At 41.1% G+C, this 15,179-nt stretch overlaps 1 protein-coding gene across 3 annotated transcripts in view; it reads right to left on the bottom strand.

The window, feature by feature from the left end:
- ap2b1 (adaptor related protein complex 2 subunit beta 1) overlaps positions 1-15,179 on the bottom strand; it is an 83,066-nt gene that overhangs the window by 44,540 nt on the left and 23,347 nt on the right. For 2 of the 3 annotated variants that reach the window (XM_023968933.2, XM_023968931.2), the window contains exons 15-16: positions 2,472-2,513; positions 1,772-1,918 (exon numbers count right to left, since the gene is read on the bottom strand). In XM_023968933.2, the coding sequence (XP_023824701.1) occupies positions 1,772-1,918; positions 2,472-2,513 (189 nt within the window). The remainder of the gene's footprint in view (positions 1-1,771; positions 1,919-2,471; positions 2,514-15,179) is intronic. The other variant, XM_023968934.2, reaches the window with a different exon arrangement.

The raw sequence follows: 15,179 nt of genomic DNA, 5'->3' as shown, positions 1-15,179 counted from the left end.
GGCACTATGGTGTTGAACGCTGAGCTGTAGTCAATTGAATAGTATTCTCACATGTGGTTTTTTTGTGCAGGTGAGGAAGGGCTGTGTGGAGTGCAATTGAGATTGCGTTATCGGTGGATTTGTTGAAGCGGTATGCGAATTGGAGTAGGTCTAGGATTTCCGGGATGATGGTGTTGATGTGAGCCATTACCAGCCTTTCAAAGCACTTCATGGCTACCGACATGACTGCTATGAGGCGGTGGTCATTTAGGTAGGTTACCTTTGCATTCTTGGGCACAGGGACTATGGTGATCTGCATGAAACAGAAGGATACCTTGGGAACGATGCTTTGTCCTGCTGCAATACATACCAATTAACAGTGCACATACCACAGCGAGGACATTGTGAGCCTCTTCTACATGACTTAACTGTATGATATATATAAATGACCCATTTTGAACAGGAATCTTGGGTGGAGCCTGTTGATGCCAAGTTGGACTTAACTCACCCCCTCCTTTCGCCCCGGCCAAACAACGTCATAACTATATTTATGCATTGTCCTACATGAAGAGTGACTTTGCTGCATGGCTCAAGGTTCTGTATGCATTTCTCTGCTTGCTAGGTGTCACAGAGTTGGAGAAGTCTATTGAAGTGGGAGACAAGTGTCAGGAACTACTGCCAAGGTTTTATACTGACGATACAAGGGCCTTTAAGGAAGGCTAAAAATAAAACAGAACAGATAATTTAAATAATACCGGAGTGAGAAGTTTCAGGCTCTGGAAAACATGTTTTAATATCTTGTGAAAAATGTCTTGGTTCGAATCGCAGTTTTAGCCTGTTCCCTCCCTTGTTGAGATCCAAAAGTGCTAAAATTCTAGCCCACATCTTCAGACTAGAACTCTTTTAGACCAACTGAATTTCTACACCATCTGTAGTGCCACTCAATGCGGACTGGATTTATCTGCAACCCATTAGTTATTCACCCACCTTGTTGTCACTCTGGATAAGAGTTGTTTGCTACTAAATCACAAAAATACGAATGAGTTTGATTATATTAAAACCTTAAATGCGGCAGTTAACGGAAAGGTTCACCCATTTTGAATGTTATATTGTTATGGTGCATCTCTGAGTGATATCGATTCCCTAGGTCATCTTTTTCCAAGATGGCGTAGCAGTCGGACATCTGTTTTGTCTTGTCCCGTGTATATATATTTTTCTTCGTATATATTTTTTATATTTTAATCTCATTTCATCTACGGACTGAACATACTCTCCTGCAACCCGCCCCACCCAATGTGGTACGGATCTGCAATTTTTTTATACTTTAGAACCGGAACCCCATCAGAAGCTAGCCAGCTAACCAGCTACTAGCTAGTCGTCAGTTAGCCACTGCTAGCGGTCATCAGCCAGCCTCAGCCCGGTCAATTCCAAGTTGGACTTAACTCACCCCCTCCTTTCGCCCCGGCCAAACAACGTCATAACTATATTTATGCACTGTCCTACATGAAGAGTGACTTTGCTGCATGGCTCAAGGTTCTGTATGCATTTCTCTGCTTGCTAGGTGCTAATGAGTGAGCATTAGCATTTCAATTAGCTTTATCTGAGCTTTATTCTCTGCCCTTGCTGGTGTAATATTTTAGCAATGAAAGTCTACTTTATCCCAACATAGTACTAACATCAGCATACAGCATTAACATTATTAGAATATAGCATTAATATTAGCATTTAGCTCTTGCTAACATTAGTATTGAACGTCAACATAAGCGTTTAGCTGTGGGTAGTGGGTACTCACAGATTTGGGGGTAACATAGCCTCCTGTGGTGATGGCCATGCCTGTGGAGAGCTCAAACAGGTCGTTGAGGCCGCTGCTGAGCGCTGCAGGAGTCGGCGATGGGGCGAACGTGTTGGGAACTGACGAGGGAATAAAGTTCTGTCCCACCTAAGTCACATACACACACACACAGACACAAAAAGCACATAGGACATCAGCACAACTATGAATCCAAAATGTAACTTATCTGCGAGACGATGGTCCTCTAGCAAACTAATTGAAGAATAAAAAGACGATTAAAATTCCAAACTCATCATTGTTGTCAAATGAGTGGGTTTCAAATACTTATGGTGATCGACAACTTTTTTCTTGATTTGTTTTTAAAGAATGATTCTGATCGTCAATTGATTTTGCACATTCACTACAGCTGAAATCCTGACTTGAGAAATACATTCTCCAATGCTCCGATTTGCTGAGGTCGAAACTGGTTGTGTATCTTCTGTCAGAATTTCAGCCTATGATTTCCCAATTTGAGTAATCCTCCACTGGAATACGTTATATTTTTCCCATCAGTGCCAAGCAAGGTCAAAGGTGAGGCGAGTGTGATTGGGAAAATAATAGTTTGTCTAGCTTTGAAGTGTTTGGCAGTTAAGTTTTGATTCCCGTTATAACTTCGAAGAGCATGCAGTATGCGGATGGAAAAACGGAAGGGCTCACTTACTGCTGGACTTCCCCCAACACCTCCTCCCAGGTCTCCCCCGAGCTACAGGAGAGGACCCATATCCAGCACCCGCATCCAAACACAAGAAATAGACAGACAAAGACAGAGAGAGAGAAAGAGAGGTACTTAGCAATAGCAACCCAACCCCATTCCCCAAAAGCAGTTCAACCCATAGACTGCCTAGAATATGACAAAAGGTTATTATGAAGATTGTAATTCTGTTACAGTGAAATGGTTATCAGGAAAGCGCATCAGTCAGCCAGAAGACCAGAAAACCTTGCCAAAACATGAACATTGAGATGGAAAAATAGCTCATTGTGAAATACATTAGATATACATATTTGAGAATTCACAGTCAAAAAGCAAGCAGGTATAATAGCTTTAATGTATTGGGCTTCTTTCACCTATCCAGTTTACTTTTAGCTTTGAATTCTCACAGGGTTGTGGAAGATAAAGCAATTCAAGCAATGAAGTCTACACATTTACATTTAAGTCATTTAGCAGACGCTCTTATCCAGAGCGACTTACAAATTGGTGCATTCACCTTATGATATCCAGTGGAACAACCACTTTACAATACACAAAATATTATTTCAAGATGCAAAATTATCCATCTACAAGGCTAGTTGAAAAAATGTAATGGTGTACAGTAGGCTCCAGAATTATTGGATCCCTTGATTATAGATTAGCAACAAAGACTGTATGAAATAAATAATAGAAATATACTAATAAAATTGCTCAGAGAAAGTAGTATTTATTTTCTCCAAAAAGATAGGGGTCAAAATTTTGTTCCCGTTTTCAATATAATTTGTAAAAACATGTTTTGCATACAATATAGCTCAGTACTTGTATTATTTATTTTATGCAGTCTTTTTGCTCATCTTTATCAAGGGATCCAATAATTCCAGACCCCACTGTATGTAACGGTAGCCATTGCGATATTCAGGACAAAACTTCCTTTGAGACCTGGCACTTTTAGTTAAATGCATTTTGACTGTGAGAGTGTGAAGTCACCTTGACAGCCACATAGCGAGACTGGAATACCATTAAAAAAATTATAGCCGAAGACCCAGCAAGGCACAAATCACACTCTGGTATTGGGCAGTTAAAAGGCAGATAGAAAAGCATCGGTGCAAGCAATGTTAGAAGCAACGTTCAAGACAACTTGAGGATATTTGATGTTGGTGAATCTAAATGGATACAATCTTTTCTCACTTTCAAACACATCCATCATTACAATGAAGTGAAATAAATTAATTGTCTCCTAATGTTCGATGCCAACATTGTACCACAGGTGGACAATACTTTGGTTTGACAAACAGTTTTTTCCACATTTCACACTCAATAATTGACAATCTAGACTGAGTAGATACCTAGTTTAGTGAGCTTGCACAAAAGTACATTGTGTGTTCAGGCCTTCCTTGAGGATGTGGTTTGTTTTGAAGGTGAACCACTCAGAACAAAATGGCTGTCTGCTGTGGCCTTTTCACAGTGTTATGTTAAGGGACCTCTGGGAGTCTTCGTCAACAAGGCTGAATTGAACCTCACTTCTACACCTGCGAAGGAGAACTGGCAGAATAGTCATGATTGTCTCACTAGTCAATATTTACTCACTTCACCCTCACACAGACATTTCTTTTTTGAGCATATGAATATTCCTGATATTCTCCCAGGGTTGAAATACCAGTTTTTGCATAGTGGCGAGAGACAATGCTTGTCACAGAGTTGGAGAAGTCTATTGAAGTGGGAGACAAGTGTCAGGAACTACTGCCAAGGTTTTATACTGACGATACAAGGGCCTTTAAGGAAGGCTAAAAATAAAACAGAACAGATAATTTAAATAATACCGGAGTGAGAAGTTTCAGGCTCTGGAAAACATGTTTTAATATCTTGTGAAAAATGTCTTGGTTCGAATCGCAGTTTTAGCCTGTTCCCTCCCTTGTTGAGATCCAAAAGTGCTAAAATTCTAGCCCACATCTTCAGACTAGAACTCTTTTAGACCAACTGAATTTCTACACCATCTGTAGTGCCACTCAATGCGGACTGGATTTATCTGCAACCCATTAGTTATTCACCCACCTTGTTGTCACTCTGGATAAGAGTAGTTTGCTACTAAATCACAAAAATACGATGAGTTTGATTATATTAAAACCTTAAATGCGGCAGTTAACGGAAGGTTCACCCATTTTGAATGTTATATTGTTATGGTGCATCTCTGAGTGATATCGATTCCCTAGGTCATCTTTTTCCAAGATGGCGTAGCAGTCGGACATCTGTTTTGTCTTGTCCCGTGTATATATATTTTTCTTCGTATATATTTTTTATATTTTTAATCTCAATTTCCATCTACGGACTGAACATACTCTCCTGCAACCCGCCCCACCCAATGTGGTACGGATCTGCAATTTTTTTATACTTTAGAACCGGAACCCCCATCAGAAGCTAGCCAGCTAACCAGCTACTAGCTAGTCGTCAGTTAGCCACTGCTAGCGGTCATCAGCAGCCTCTAGCCCGGTCAATTCCTGCCAGTCTGCCCAGCGCGATATCAACCCAGAGCATATAGGACTGCTTTTTCTCCACCACATCTCCGAATTCCTACTGCAAGCTCTGAACCTCTACACCGGATCATCGCAGCTAGCTAGCTGGCTAACGTCTCTGTCCCGAAGCAAGCACCATTTAGCCTGGAGCTAGCCTCGAGCTAGCCATCTAGCCAAAGAGGCCTATCAGCCAATTCTTGGGCTACAATACCTCTTTTGCCAATTGGCCTGGACCCTTCACTGCCGACACGGAGCCCCGCCGATCCATCACGACTGGTCTGCCGACATAACCGTCCGAGGGGGTTTCAACAGGCTCTTCCGTTGCGACATCCCCATCTGCCAGCCCCGGCCCGCTAGCTGTCTGATTCACCATGTCTCCAGCTAGCCTAGCTACTCACTAGACCCTATGATCACTCGGCTAAACATGCCTCTCCCTAATGTCAATATGCCTTGTCTATTGCTGTTTTGGTTAGTGATTATTGTCTTATTTCACTGTAGAGCCTCCATCCCTGCTCAATATGCCTTAGCTAGCCCTTTTGTTCCACCTCCCACAGATGTAGTGACCTCACCTGGCTTAAATGGTGCCTAGAGACAAAACCTCTCTCATTGTCACTCAATGCCTGGGTTTACCTTCACTGTACTCACATCCTACCATACCCTTGTCTGTACATTATGCCTTGAATATATTCTTCCGCACCCAGAAATCTGCTCCTTTTACTCTCTGTTCCGAACGCACTAGACGACCAGTTCTTATAGCCTTTAGCCGTACCCTTATCCTACTCCTCCTCTGTTCCTCTGGTGATGTAGAGGTTAACCCAGGCCCCGCAGGCCCCAGCACTACTCCCATTCCCCAGGCGCTCTCATTTGTTGACTTCTGTAACCGTAAAAGCCTTGGTTTCATCAATGATACCATTAGAAGCCTCCTCCCTAAGTTTGTTCTATTCACTGCTTTAGCACACTCCTCCAACCCGGATGTCCTAGCCGTGTCTGAATCCTGGCTTAGGAAGGCCACAAAAAATCCAGAAATTTACATCCCTAACTATAACATTTTCCGACAAGATAGAAATGCCAAATGGGGCGGAGTTGCAATCTACTGCAGAGATAGTTCTGTCATACTATCCAAGTCTGTGCCCAAACAATTCGAGCTTCTATTTTTGAAAATAGACCTTTCCAGAAACAACTCTCTCACAGTTGCCACTTGTTATAGACCCCCTTCAGCCCCCAGCTGTGCCCTGGACACCATATGTGAATTGATTGCCCCCTATCTATCTTCAGAGTTCGTACGGTTAGGTGACCTAAATTGGGACTACCCGGCTATCCTACAATCTAAGCTAGATGCCCTCAATCTTACACAAATTATTAAGGAACCTACCAAGTAGAACCCTAAATACGTAACCATGGGCACCCTCTTAGATATCATCCTGACCAACCTGCCCTCTAAATACACCTCTGCTGTCTTCAACCAGGATCTCAGCGATCACTGCCTCATTGCCTGCGTGCGTAATGGGTCCGCGGTCAAACGACCACCCCTTATCACTGTCAAATGCTCAATAAAACACTTCAGCGAGCAGGCCTTCCTAATCGACCTGGCCCGGGTATCCTGGAAGGATATTGACCTCATCCCGTCAGTAAAGGATGCCTGGTTGCTCTTTAATAGTGCTTTCCTCACCATCTTAAATAAGCATGCCCCGTTCAAAAAAATTAGAACTAAGAACAGATATAGCCTTTGGTTCACCCCAGACTTGACTGTCCTTGACCAGCACAAAAACATCCTGTGGCGTACTGGATTAGCATCGAATAGCCCCCGCGATATGCAACTTTTCAGGGAAGTCAGGAACCAACATAGTCAGTTAGGAAAGCTAAAGCTAACTTTTTCACACAGAAATGTGCATCCTGTAGCACTAATTCCAAAAGGTTTTGGGACACTGTAAAGTCCATGGAGAATAAGAGCACCTCCTCCCAGTAGCCCACCGCACTGAGGATAGGAAACACTGTCACCACCGATAAATCTACGATAATCGAGAATTTCAATAAGCATTTTTCTACGGCTGGCCATGCTTTCCACCTGGCTACCCCTACCAACATCTCAGCACCCCCTGCAGCAACTTGCCCAAGCCCCTCCCCCCGCTTCTCCTTCACCCAAATCAAGACAGCTGATGTTCGAAAAGAGCTGCAAAATCTGGATCCCTACAAATCAGCTGGGCTAGACAATCTGGACCCTCTCTTTCTAAAATTATCCGCCAAAATTGTTGCAATCCCTATTACTAGCCTATTCAACCTCTCTTTCGTGTCATCTGAGATCCCCAAAGATTGGAAAGCTGCCGCGGTCATCCCCCTCTTCAAAGGGGGAGACACTCTAGACTAGAGGTCGACCGATTAATCGGAATGGCCAATTAATTAGGGCCGATTTCAAGTTTTCATAACAATCGGAAATCGGTATTTTTGGGCGCCGATTTTTATTTTTTTATACCTTTATTTAACTAGGCAAGTCAGTTAAGAACACATTCTTATTTTCAAGGACGGCCTAGGAACGGTGGGTTAACTGCCTCGTTCAGGGGCAGAACGACAGATGTTCATCTTGTCAGCTCGGGGGATCCAATCTTGCAACCTTACAGTTAACTAGTCCAACGCAATAACGACCTGCCTCTCTCTCGTTGCACTCCACAAGGAGACTGCCTGTTACGCGAATGCAGTAAGCCAAGGTAAGTTGCTAGCTAGCATTAAACTTATCTTATAAAAAACAATCAATCATAATCACTAGTTAACTACACATGGTTGATGATATTACTAGATATTATCTAGCGTGTCCTGCGTTGCATATAATCTGACTGAGCATACAAGCATCTAAGTATCTGACTGAGCGGTGGTAGACAGAAGCAGGGCGCGTAAACATTCATTCAAACAGCACTTTCGGCGTTTTGCCAGCAGCTCTTCGTTGTGCGTCAAGCATTGCGCTGTTTATGACTTCAAGCCTATCAACTCCCGAGATGAGGCTGGTGTAACCGAAGTGAAATGGCTAGCTAGTTAGCGCGCGCTATAGCGTTTCAAACTTCACTCGCTCGAGCCTTCTAGTAGTTGTTCCCCTTGCTCTGCATGGGTAACGCTGCTTCGATGGTGGCTGTTGTCGTTGTGTTGCTGGTTTGAGCCCAGGGAGGAGCGAGAGAGGGGCGGAAGCTATAACTGTTACAATGGCAATACTAAAGTGCCTATAAGAACATCTAATAGTCAATATGTATGGAATACAAATGGTAGAGGGAATAGTCCTATAATTAACTACAACTTAAACTTCTTACCTGGGAATATTGAAAGACTCATGTTAAAAGGAACCACCAGCTTTCATATGTTCTCATGTTCTGAGCAAGGAACTGAAACGTTAGCTTTCTTACATAGCACATATTGCACTTTTACTTTCTTCTCCAACACTTTGTTTTTGCAATTAACCAAATTGAACATGTTTCCTTATTTACTTTAGGCTAAATTTATTTTATTGATGTATTATATTAAGTTAAAATAAGTGTTCATTCAGTATTGTTGTAATTGTCTATTACAAATAAATGTTTTTTTTTTTTATTTTAAATCGGCCAATTAATCGGGCATCGGCTTTTTTGGTCCTCCAATAATCGTATATCGGTATTGAACATACATAATCGGTTCGACCTCTACTCTAGACCCAAACTGTTTAGACCTAAATCCATCCTGCCCTGCCTTTCTAAAATCTTTGAAAGCCAAATTAACAAACAGATCACCGACCATTTCGAATCCCCCTTACCTTCTCCGCTATGCATCTGGTTTCTGAGCTGGCCATGGGTGCACTCAGCCACGTTCAAGGTCAACTAACAATATCATAACCGCCATCGAAAAAGACAGTACTGTGCAGCCGTCCTCATCGACCTGGCCAAGGCTTTCGACTCTGTCAATCACAGCATTCTTATCGGAAGACTCAATAGCCTTGGCTTCTCAAATGACTGCCTCGCCTGGTTCACCAACTACTTCTCAGATAGAGTTCAGTGTGTCAAATCGCGAGGGCCTGTTGTCCGGACCTCTGTCAGTCTCTATGGGTGTGCCACAGGTTCAATTCTCGGGCCGAATCTTTTCTCTGTATATATCATTATGTCGCTCTTGCTGCTAGTGATTCTCTGATCCACCTCTACGCAGACGACACCATTCTGTATACATCTGGCCCTTCTTTGGACACATCATCCAGGAGGATCCTCTTGATGGGGCTGTCCATATCGGGACTGTGATATGGTATTTCTTGGAGAGACTCCTTCCTCCAGGAGACTGTCAAACATGATGACAACACACCCCAACGGGTGTTGCTGGAACTTCATGTGGTGCTTCTTATTCTTCTCACTTTGCTTGGTGGGTAGATTGCTGCTTAACTTGATGACCCTTTACATACCTAACCATTCTTGCTCTCTTGGAGAGTGTATCCACTTGTTTTCAGTGCCATGATGTCCTTGAGGAGCAGATTCAATGCATGAGCAGCACAGCCAATGGGTGTGATGTGAGGGTAGGACTCCTCCACTTTAGACCAAGCAGCTTTCATGTTTGCAAGATTGTCTGTCACCAGTGCAAATACCTTCTGTGGTCCAAGGTCATTGATGACTGTCTTCAGCTCATCTGCAATGTAGAGACCGGTGTGTCTGTTGTCCCTTGTGTCTGTGCTCTTGTAGAATACTGGTTAAGGGGGAGATGATGTAGTTATTATTCCTTGCCCAGAGACATTCGCACCACCATCAAAGATGATTGTAATTCTTCATTGTATGCTGCAAATATATCCACATAATTTTCCTACCTCATGAGCCATCTATTTTTGTGAAGTGCACACGTCCCTCTTGCAGCAAAGCACCCCCACAACATGATGCTGCCACCCCCGTGCTTCACGGTTGGGATGGTGTTCTTCGGCTTGCAAGCCTCCCCCTTTTTTCCCCCAAACATAGTGATGGTCATTATGGCCAAACAGTTCTATTTTTGTTTCAACCAGAGGACATTTCTCCAAAAAGTACGATCTTTGTTCCCATGTGCAGTTGCAAACCGTAGTCTGGCTTTTTTATGGCGGTTTTAGAGCAGTGGCTTCTTCCTTGCTGAGCGGCCTTTCAGGTTATGTCCATATAGGACTCATTTTACTGTGGATATAGATACTTTTGTACCTGTTCCCTCCAGCATCTTCACAAGGTCCTTTGCTGTTGTTCTGGGATTGATTTGCACTTTTCGCACCGAAGTACATTAATCTCTAGGAGACAGAACACGTCTCCTTCCTGAGCGGTATGACGGCTGTGTGGTCCCATGGTGTTTATACTTGCGTACTATTGTTTACAGATGAACGTGATACCTTCAGGCATTTGGAAATTGCTACCAAGGATGAACCAGACTTGTGGAAATCTTTTTTTCTGAGGTCTTGGCTGATTTCCTTTGATTTTCCCATGATGTCAAGCAAAGAGTCACTGAGTTTGAAGGTAGGTCTTGAAATACATCCACAGGTACACCTCCAATTGACTCAAATGATGTCAATTAGCCTATCAGAAGCTTCTAAGGCCATGACATTTTCTGGAATTTTCCAAGTTTTTTAAAAGGCACTGTCAACTTTGACCCATTGGAATTGTGATACAGTGAATTATAATTGAAATAATCTTTCTGTAAACAATTGTTGGAAAAATGACCTAACCGATTTGCCAAAGCTATAGTTTGTTAACAAGAAATTTGTGGAGTGGTTGAAAAACGAGTTTCAATGACTCCAACCTAAGTGTATGTAAACTTCCGACTTCAACTATATGTTAAATCCACTGTCAGATATCCTTTTACAGTGGCCCAGAAAGCTGTAAAACAGAATGACATGAGCATGAACAGGCTAGTTATCTGGTGTAGAGGGTAGTGATCTAGGGCTGTTACTGGAGGTGTAGGGAAAGGATGCAATCTCCACCTAATGACTACGATAAAGACCGGGGTTTGTGGTTCTTCATGAGTTACCATGAAACCCAGCTCTCGTATAGGATATGCCTATCCTAATTTCTCTCCATTTGTTTACATCTGGCCCATGATGATTTCATTGGTTAGCTTCCTCAAGGGTCCAAGTAGAAATGTTTAAAGCCATGATGACTCAAGTCACTCCCAAAGGTGGTCCTCCTGAGTTAGAGGGAATATGTCATTCCGTGTAATAGGAAATTGTAGTGAACAGGATTCTAAGCAGTTCCCTGATACCCTTCCACTTCCCCAATGAGAGCAGCCTGCCATTCCCCAGAAGTGCCCAGTCGCTCCTAAATACAATTACATCGGAATCTTACTCACTCTCCCAGTTTCCCTCCTTTTGCTGCGACAGAATGTGTAGATGACAACCGGGTAGTAAATACACAGGGAAAACGATGAGTGTCGAAATGAAAGACTCATTTGACATTGCACTGCATTTAGCTGGTGATTCAAAAACTGTGTATTTTGAGGAACAAGCCCATATGGGAATTCAGGGTAGACACTTGACAGACATTAATAATATATTTTGATTGCAGGTGAAGTAGTGCAAGTTGTATTTGATACTCCCATTTTTCATGAGGCGAAATAAAAGATCCCAGAAATGTTTCATTTGCACAAAAAGCTTATTTCTCTCAAATTTTTTGCAATTTTTTTTTTTACATCCCTGTTAGTGAGCATTTCTCTTTTGCCAAGATAATCCATCCACCTGACAGGTGTGGYAWAAAGAAGMWRAWWAAAMARCRKGATCATTACACAGGGGGGGGGGGGGGTGCTGAGGAGTAGTTCTGTCTGTAATAAAGCCCTTTGTGGGGGGAAACTTATTCTGATTGGCTGGGCCTGGCTCGCAAGTGGGTGGGACTACGCCCTCCCAGGCCCACCCATGGCTGCGCCCCTGCCCAGTCATGTGAAATCCATAGATTAGGGCCTAATACATTTTTCAATTGACCGATTTCCTTCCTTCCTCCTGTAACATGTTGAGTTTATATTTTTATTCAGTACAGATGGGCTCCGATACGATACACGAAAAGTATATGTTTAGCTTGAAACGATTTGATGCGATTCGGTTTGATTAGAGGAACGAATCGATGCAATGCGGATCGACTAACATTTGTTGCATTGACACATTCATTTTCCATTCTAAATTAAATGTTTGCCTTTTGTCCCCCCCACACTTAATTTGAAATCACCATCCCCCACCCACTAATTCATGTAATTTTTGTAGATTAAGTGTGTGAGAGCTAGTAATGTATCATTATCTTTTAAAAATATTAAAACTTTTGAATATGAGACGGGGTTGAAATCTAATGTTTTAGAGTTTTGACTGACTTGCAGTGAGCTCTTACTTTCACTTTGAACATACAGTACAGGTAGCAAAAAATGTTATTGCTGTCCTCGTTATGAAATGGTCAACTTTACCTTAAAGATGACTTCAGAAAGTATTCACACCCCTTGACTTTTCCCAATTGTTTTTGTGTTACAGGCTGAATTTAAAATGGATTAAATTTAGATTTTGTGTAACTAATTTACACACAATACCCCATAATGTCAAAGTGGAATTCTATTTTTTGAAATGTTTACAAATTAATAAAACATTTAAAGCTGAAATGTCTTGCGTCAATAAGTATTTAAACCTTTTGTTATGGCAAACCTAAATAAGTTCAGAAGTAAAAACGTGCTTAACTCTTTGAGCATGATGTAGTTATTAATTTTACACTTTGGATGGTGTATCAATACATTCAGTCACTACAAAGATACAGGCGCTGTTCCTAAATCACTTGCCGGAGAGGAATTTTAAAACAGTTAGATGAATGATTGTGATAGGGGAACTTAGGGTGGAGCAACATCATTGTAGTTACTCTACAATACTACCATAAATGACAGAGTGAAAAGTAGGAAGCCTGTACAGAATAAAAATATTCAAAAACACGCATTATGTCTGCAATAAGGCACTAAAGGAAATAACTTTTTGTCCTGAATACAAAGCGCTTTGTTCTGGGAAAATACAACACAATGCATCACTGAGTACCAAGAATGGTGGTGGCTGCATGTTATGGGTTTGCTTTAGAGGTCGACCGATTATGATTTTTCAATGCCGATACCGATACCGATTATTGGAGGACAAAAAAGGCCGATACCGATTAATCGGCCGATTTATAAAAAATAAAAAAATATTTTAATATATATATATATCATACACACACACACATTTTTGTAATAATGACAATTGCAACAATACTGAATAAACAATGAACACTTTTATTTTAACTTAATATAATACATAAATACACACACACGCACACAGCTCTGAAGTGACAATGATACTGAAGAGTCTGCTTAGGAGACAAATACTCTCAACTGTTTGAATAAAAATAGAGTTTAAGTTACCTGTGATGAATGTTGAAAACAAAAACCTTAATTTCTATATGCAGGAAATCCTATTTTAATAATGGGCATGGAAAGTGCGAGTCATAATTCCCATGACACCTAGCAAAATCTGAAAAGCGGTTCCTTCATTTATTGCATAGGATATTTTTTAGATTCACTTAAAATAAGGTCTGTGTTTCGTGTAGGCTTACACCGCCAATTTTATAACTGTGTAGATATCCATAGGACAAGGTAACTCTGATCAATATTGGCTAAATATAAGCGAAGATACATTTTTTTGTAGTGTGGATTTATGAAAATATGTTGACAAATGTTACCTTATCCTAGTGAGATTTACACGGGTATCAAAACGCAGAGGCGGTTTAAGCCTGCACGAAATACAGACCTTATTTGAAGTAGATGAAGACATTCTCTATGGAAGACATGAACGGTAAAATAGCGAAGGAACCCCTTTCAAATTCAGCCGCAAGTTATTACAGGAATTATAACGAGTCTACTATTTCTCTCTAAACCATATACCTTTGGCTAATCTGGAAACTATCACCTCGAAAACAAAACGTTTATTCCGTTCCGTATTTTATCTAACGGGTGGCATCCATGAGTCTAAATATTCCTGTTACATTGCACAACCTTCAATGTTATGTCATAATTAGTTCGCAAAGAGCCAGACTGTTGCATATACCCTGACTCTGCGTGCAATGAACGCAAGAGAAATGACACAATTTCACCTGGTTAATATTGCCTGCTAACCTGGATGTTTTTTAGCTAAATATGCAGGTTTAAAAATATATACTTGTGTATTGATTTTAAGAAAGGCATTGATGTTTATGGTTAAGTACACATTGGAGCGATGACAGTCATTGATTGATTGATTTTTTATAAGATAAGTTTAATGCTAGCTAGCAACTTACCTTAGCTTACTGCATTTGCGTAACAGGCAGGCTCCTCGTGGAGTGCAATGTAATCAGGTGTTAGAGCATTGGACTAGTTAACTGCAAGGTTGCAAGATTGGATCCCCCGAGCTGACAAGGTTAAAAATCTGTCGTTCTGCCTTCCTAGGCCGTCATTGAAAATAAGAATGTGTTCTTAACTGACTTGCCTAGTTAAATAAAGATTAAATAAAGGTGTAAAAAAATGGCTGTCTATTAATGATCAACAACTAACTTGACAGAGCCTGTAATCGAACCCACAAATTCTGATGCTCCAGATACTCAACTAGTCTAAAGAAGGCCAGTTTTATTCCGTCTTTAATCAGAACAACAGTTTTCAGCTGTGCTAACATAATTGCAAAAGGGTTTTCAAATGATCAATTAGCCTTTTAAAATTATTAACTTGGATTAGCTAACACAATGTGCCATTGGAACACAAGAGTGATGGTTGCTGATAATGTGCCTCTGTACACCTATGTAGATTAAAAAATAATCTGCCATTTCCAGCTACAATAGTCATTTACAACATTAACAATGTCTACACTGTATTTCTGATCAATTTGATCTTATTTTAATGGACTTTTTTTTTTGCTTTTCTTTAAAAATAAGGAAATTAATAAGTGACCCCAAACTTTTGAACGGTAGTGTATGTGTTTAATGTTTCATTAACCTGTCTAGCCCCTGGGTTCCCCCCACATTCCACTGAAAATTCAAAAAATATTTTTTTAGAAATATTTAACTTTCACACATTAACAAGTCCAATACAGCAAATGAAAGATAAACATCTTGTGAATCCAGCCAACATGTCCGAATTTTTAAATGTTTTACAGCGAAAACACCACGTATATTTATGTTAGCTCACCACCAAATACAAAAAAGCACAGACATTT

Source organism: Salvelinus sp. IW2-2015, linkage group LG23 (assembly GCF_002910315.2).
Source record: "Salvelinus sp. IW2-2015 linkage group LG23, ASM291031v2, whole genome shotgun sequence".
NCBI lineage: Eukaryota > Metazoa > Chordata > Actinopteri > Salmoniformes > Salmonidae > Salvelinus > Salvelinus sp. IW2-2015.
The sequence above is the reverse complement of the archived record's forward strand: the minus strand, read 5'-3'. Positions and strand labels throughout refer to the sequence as shown.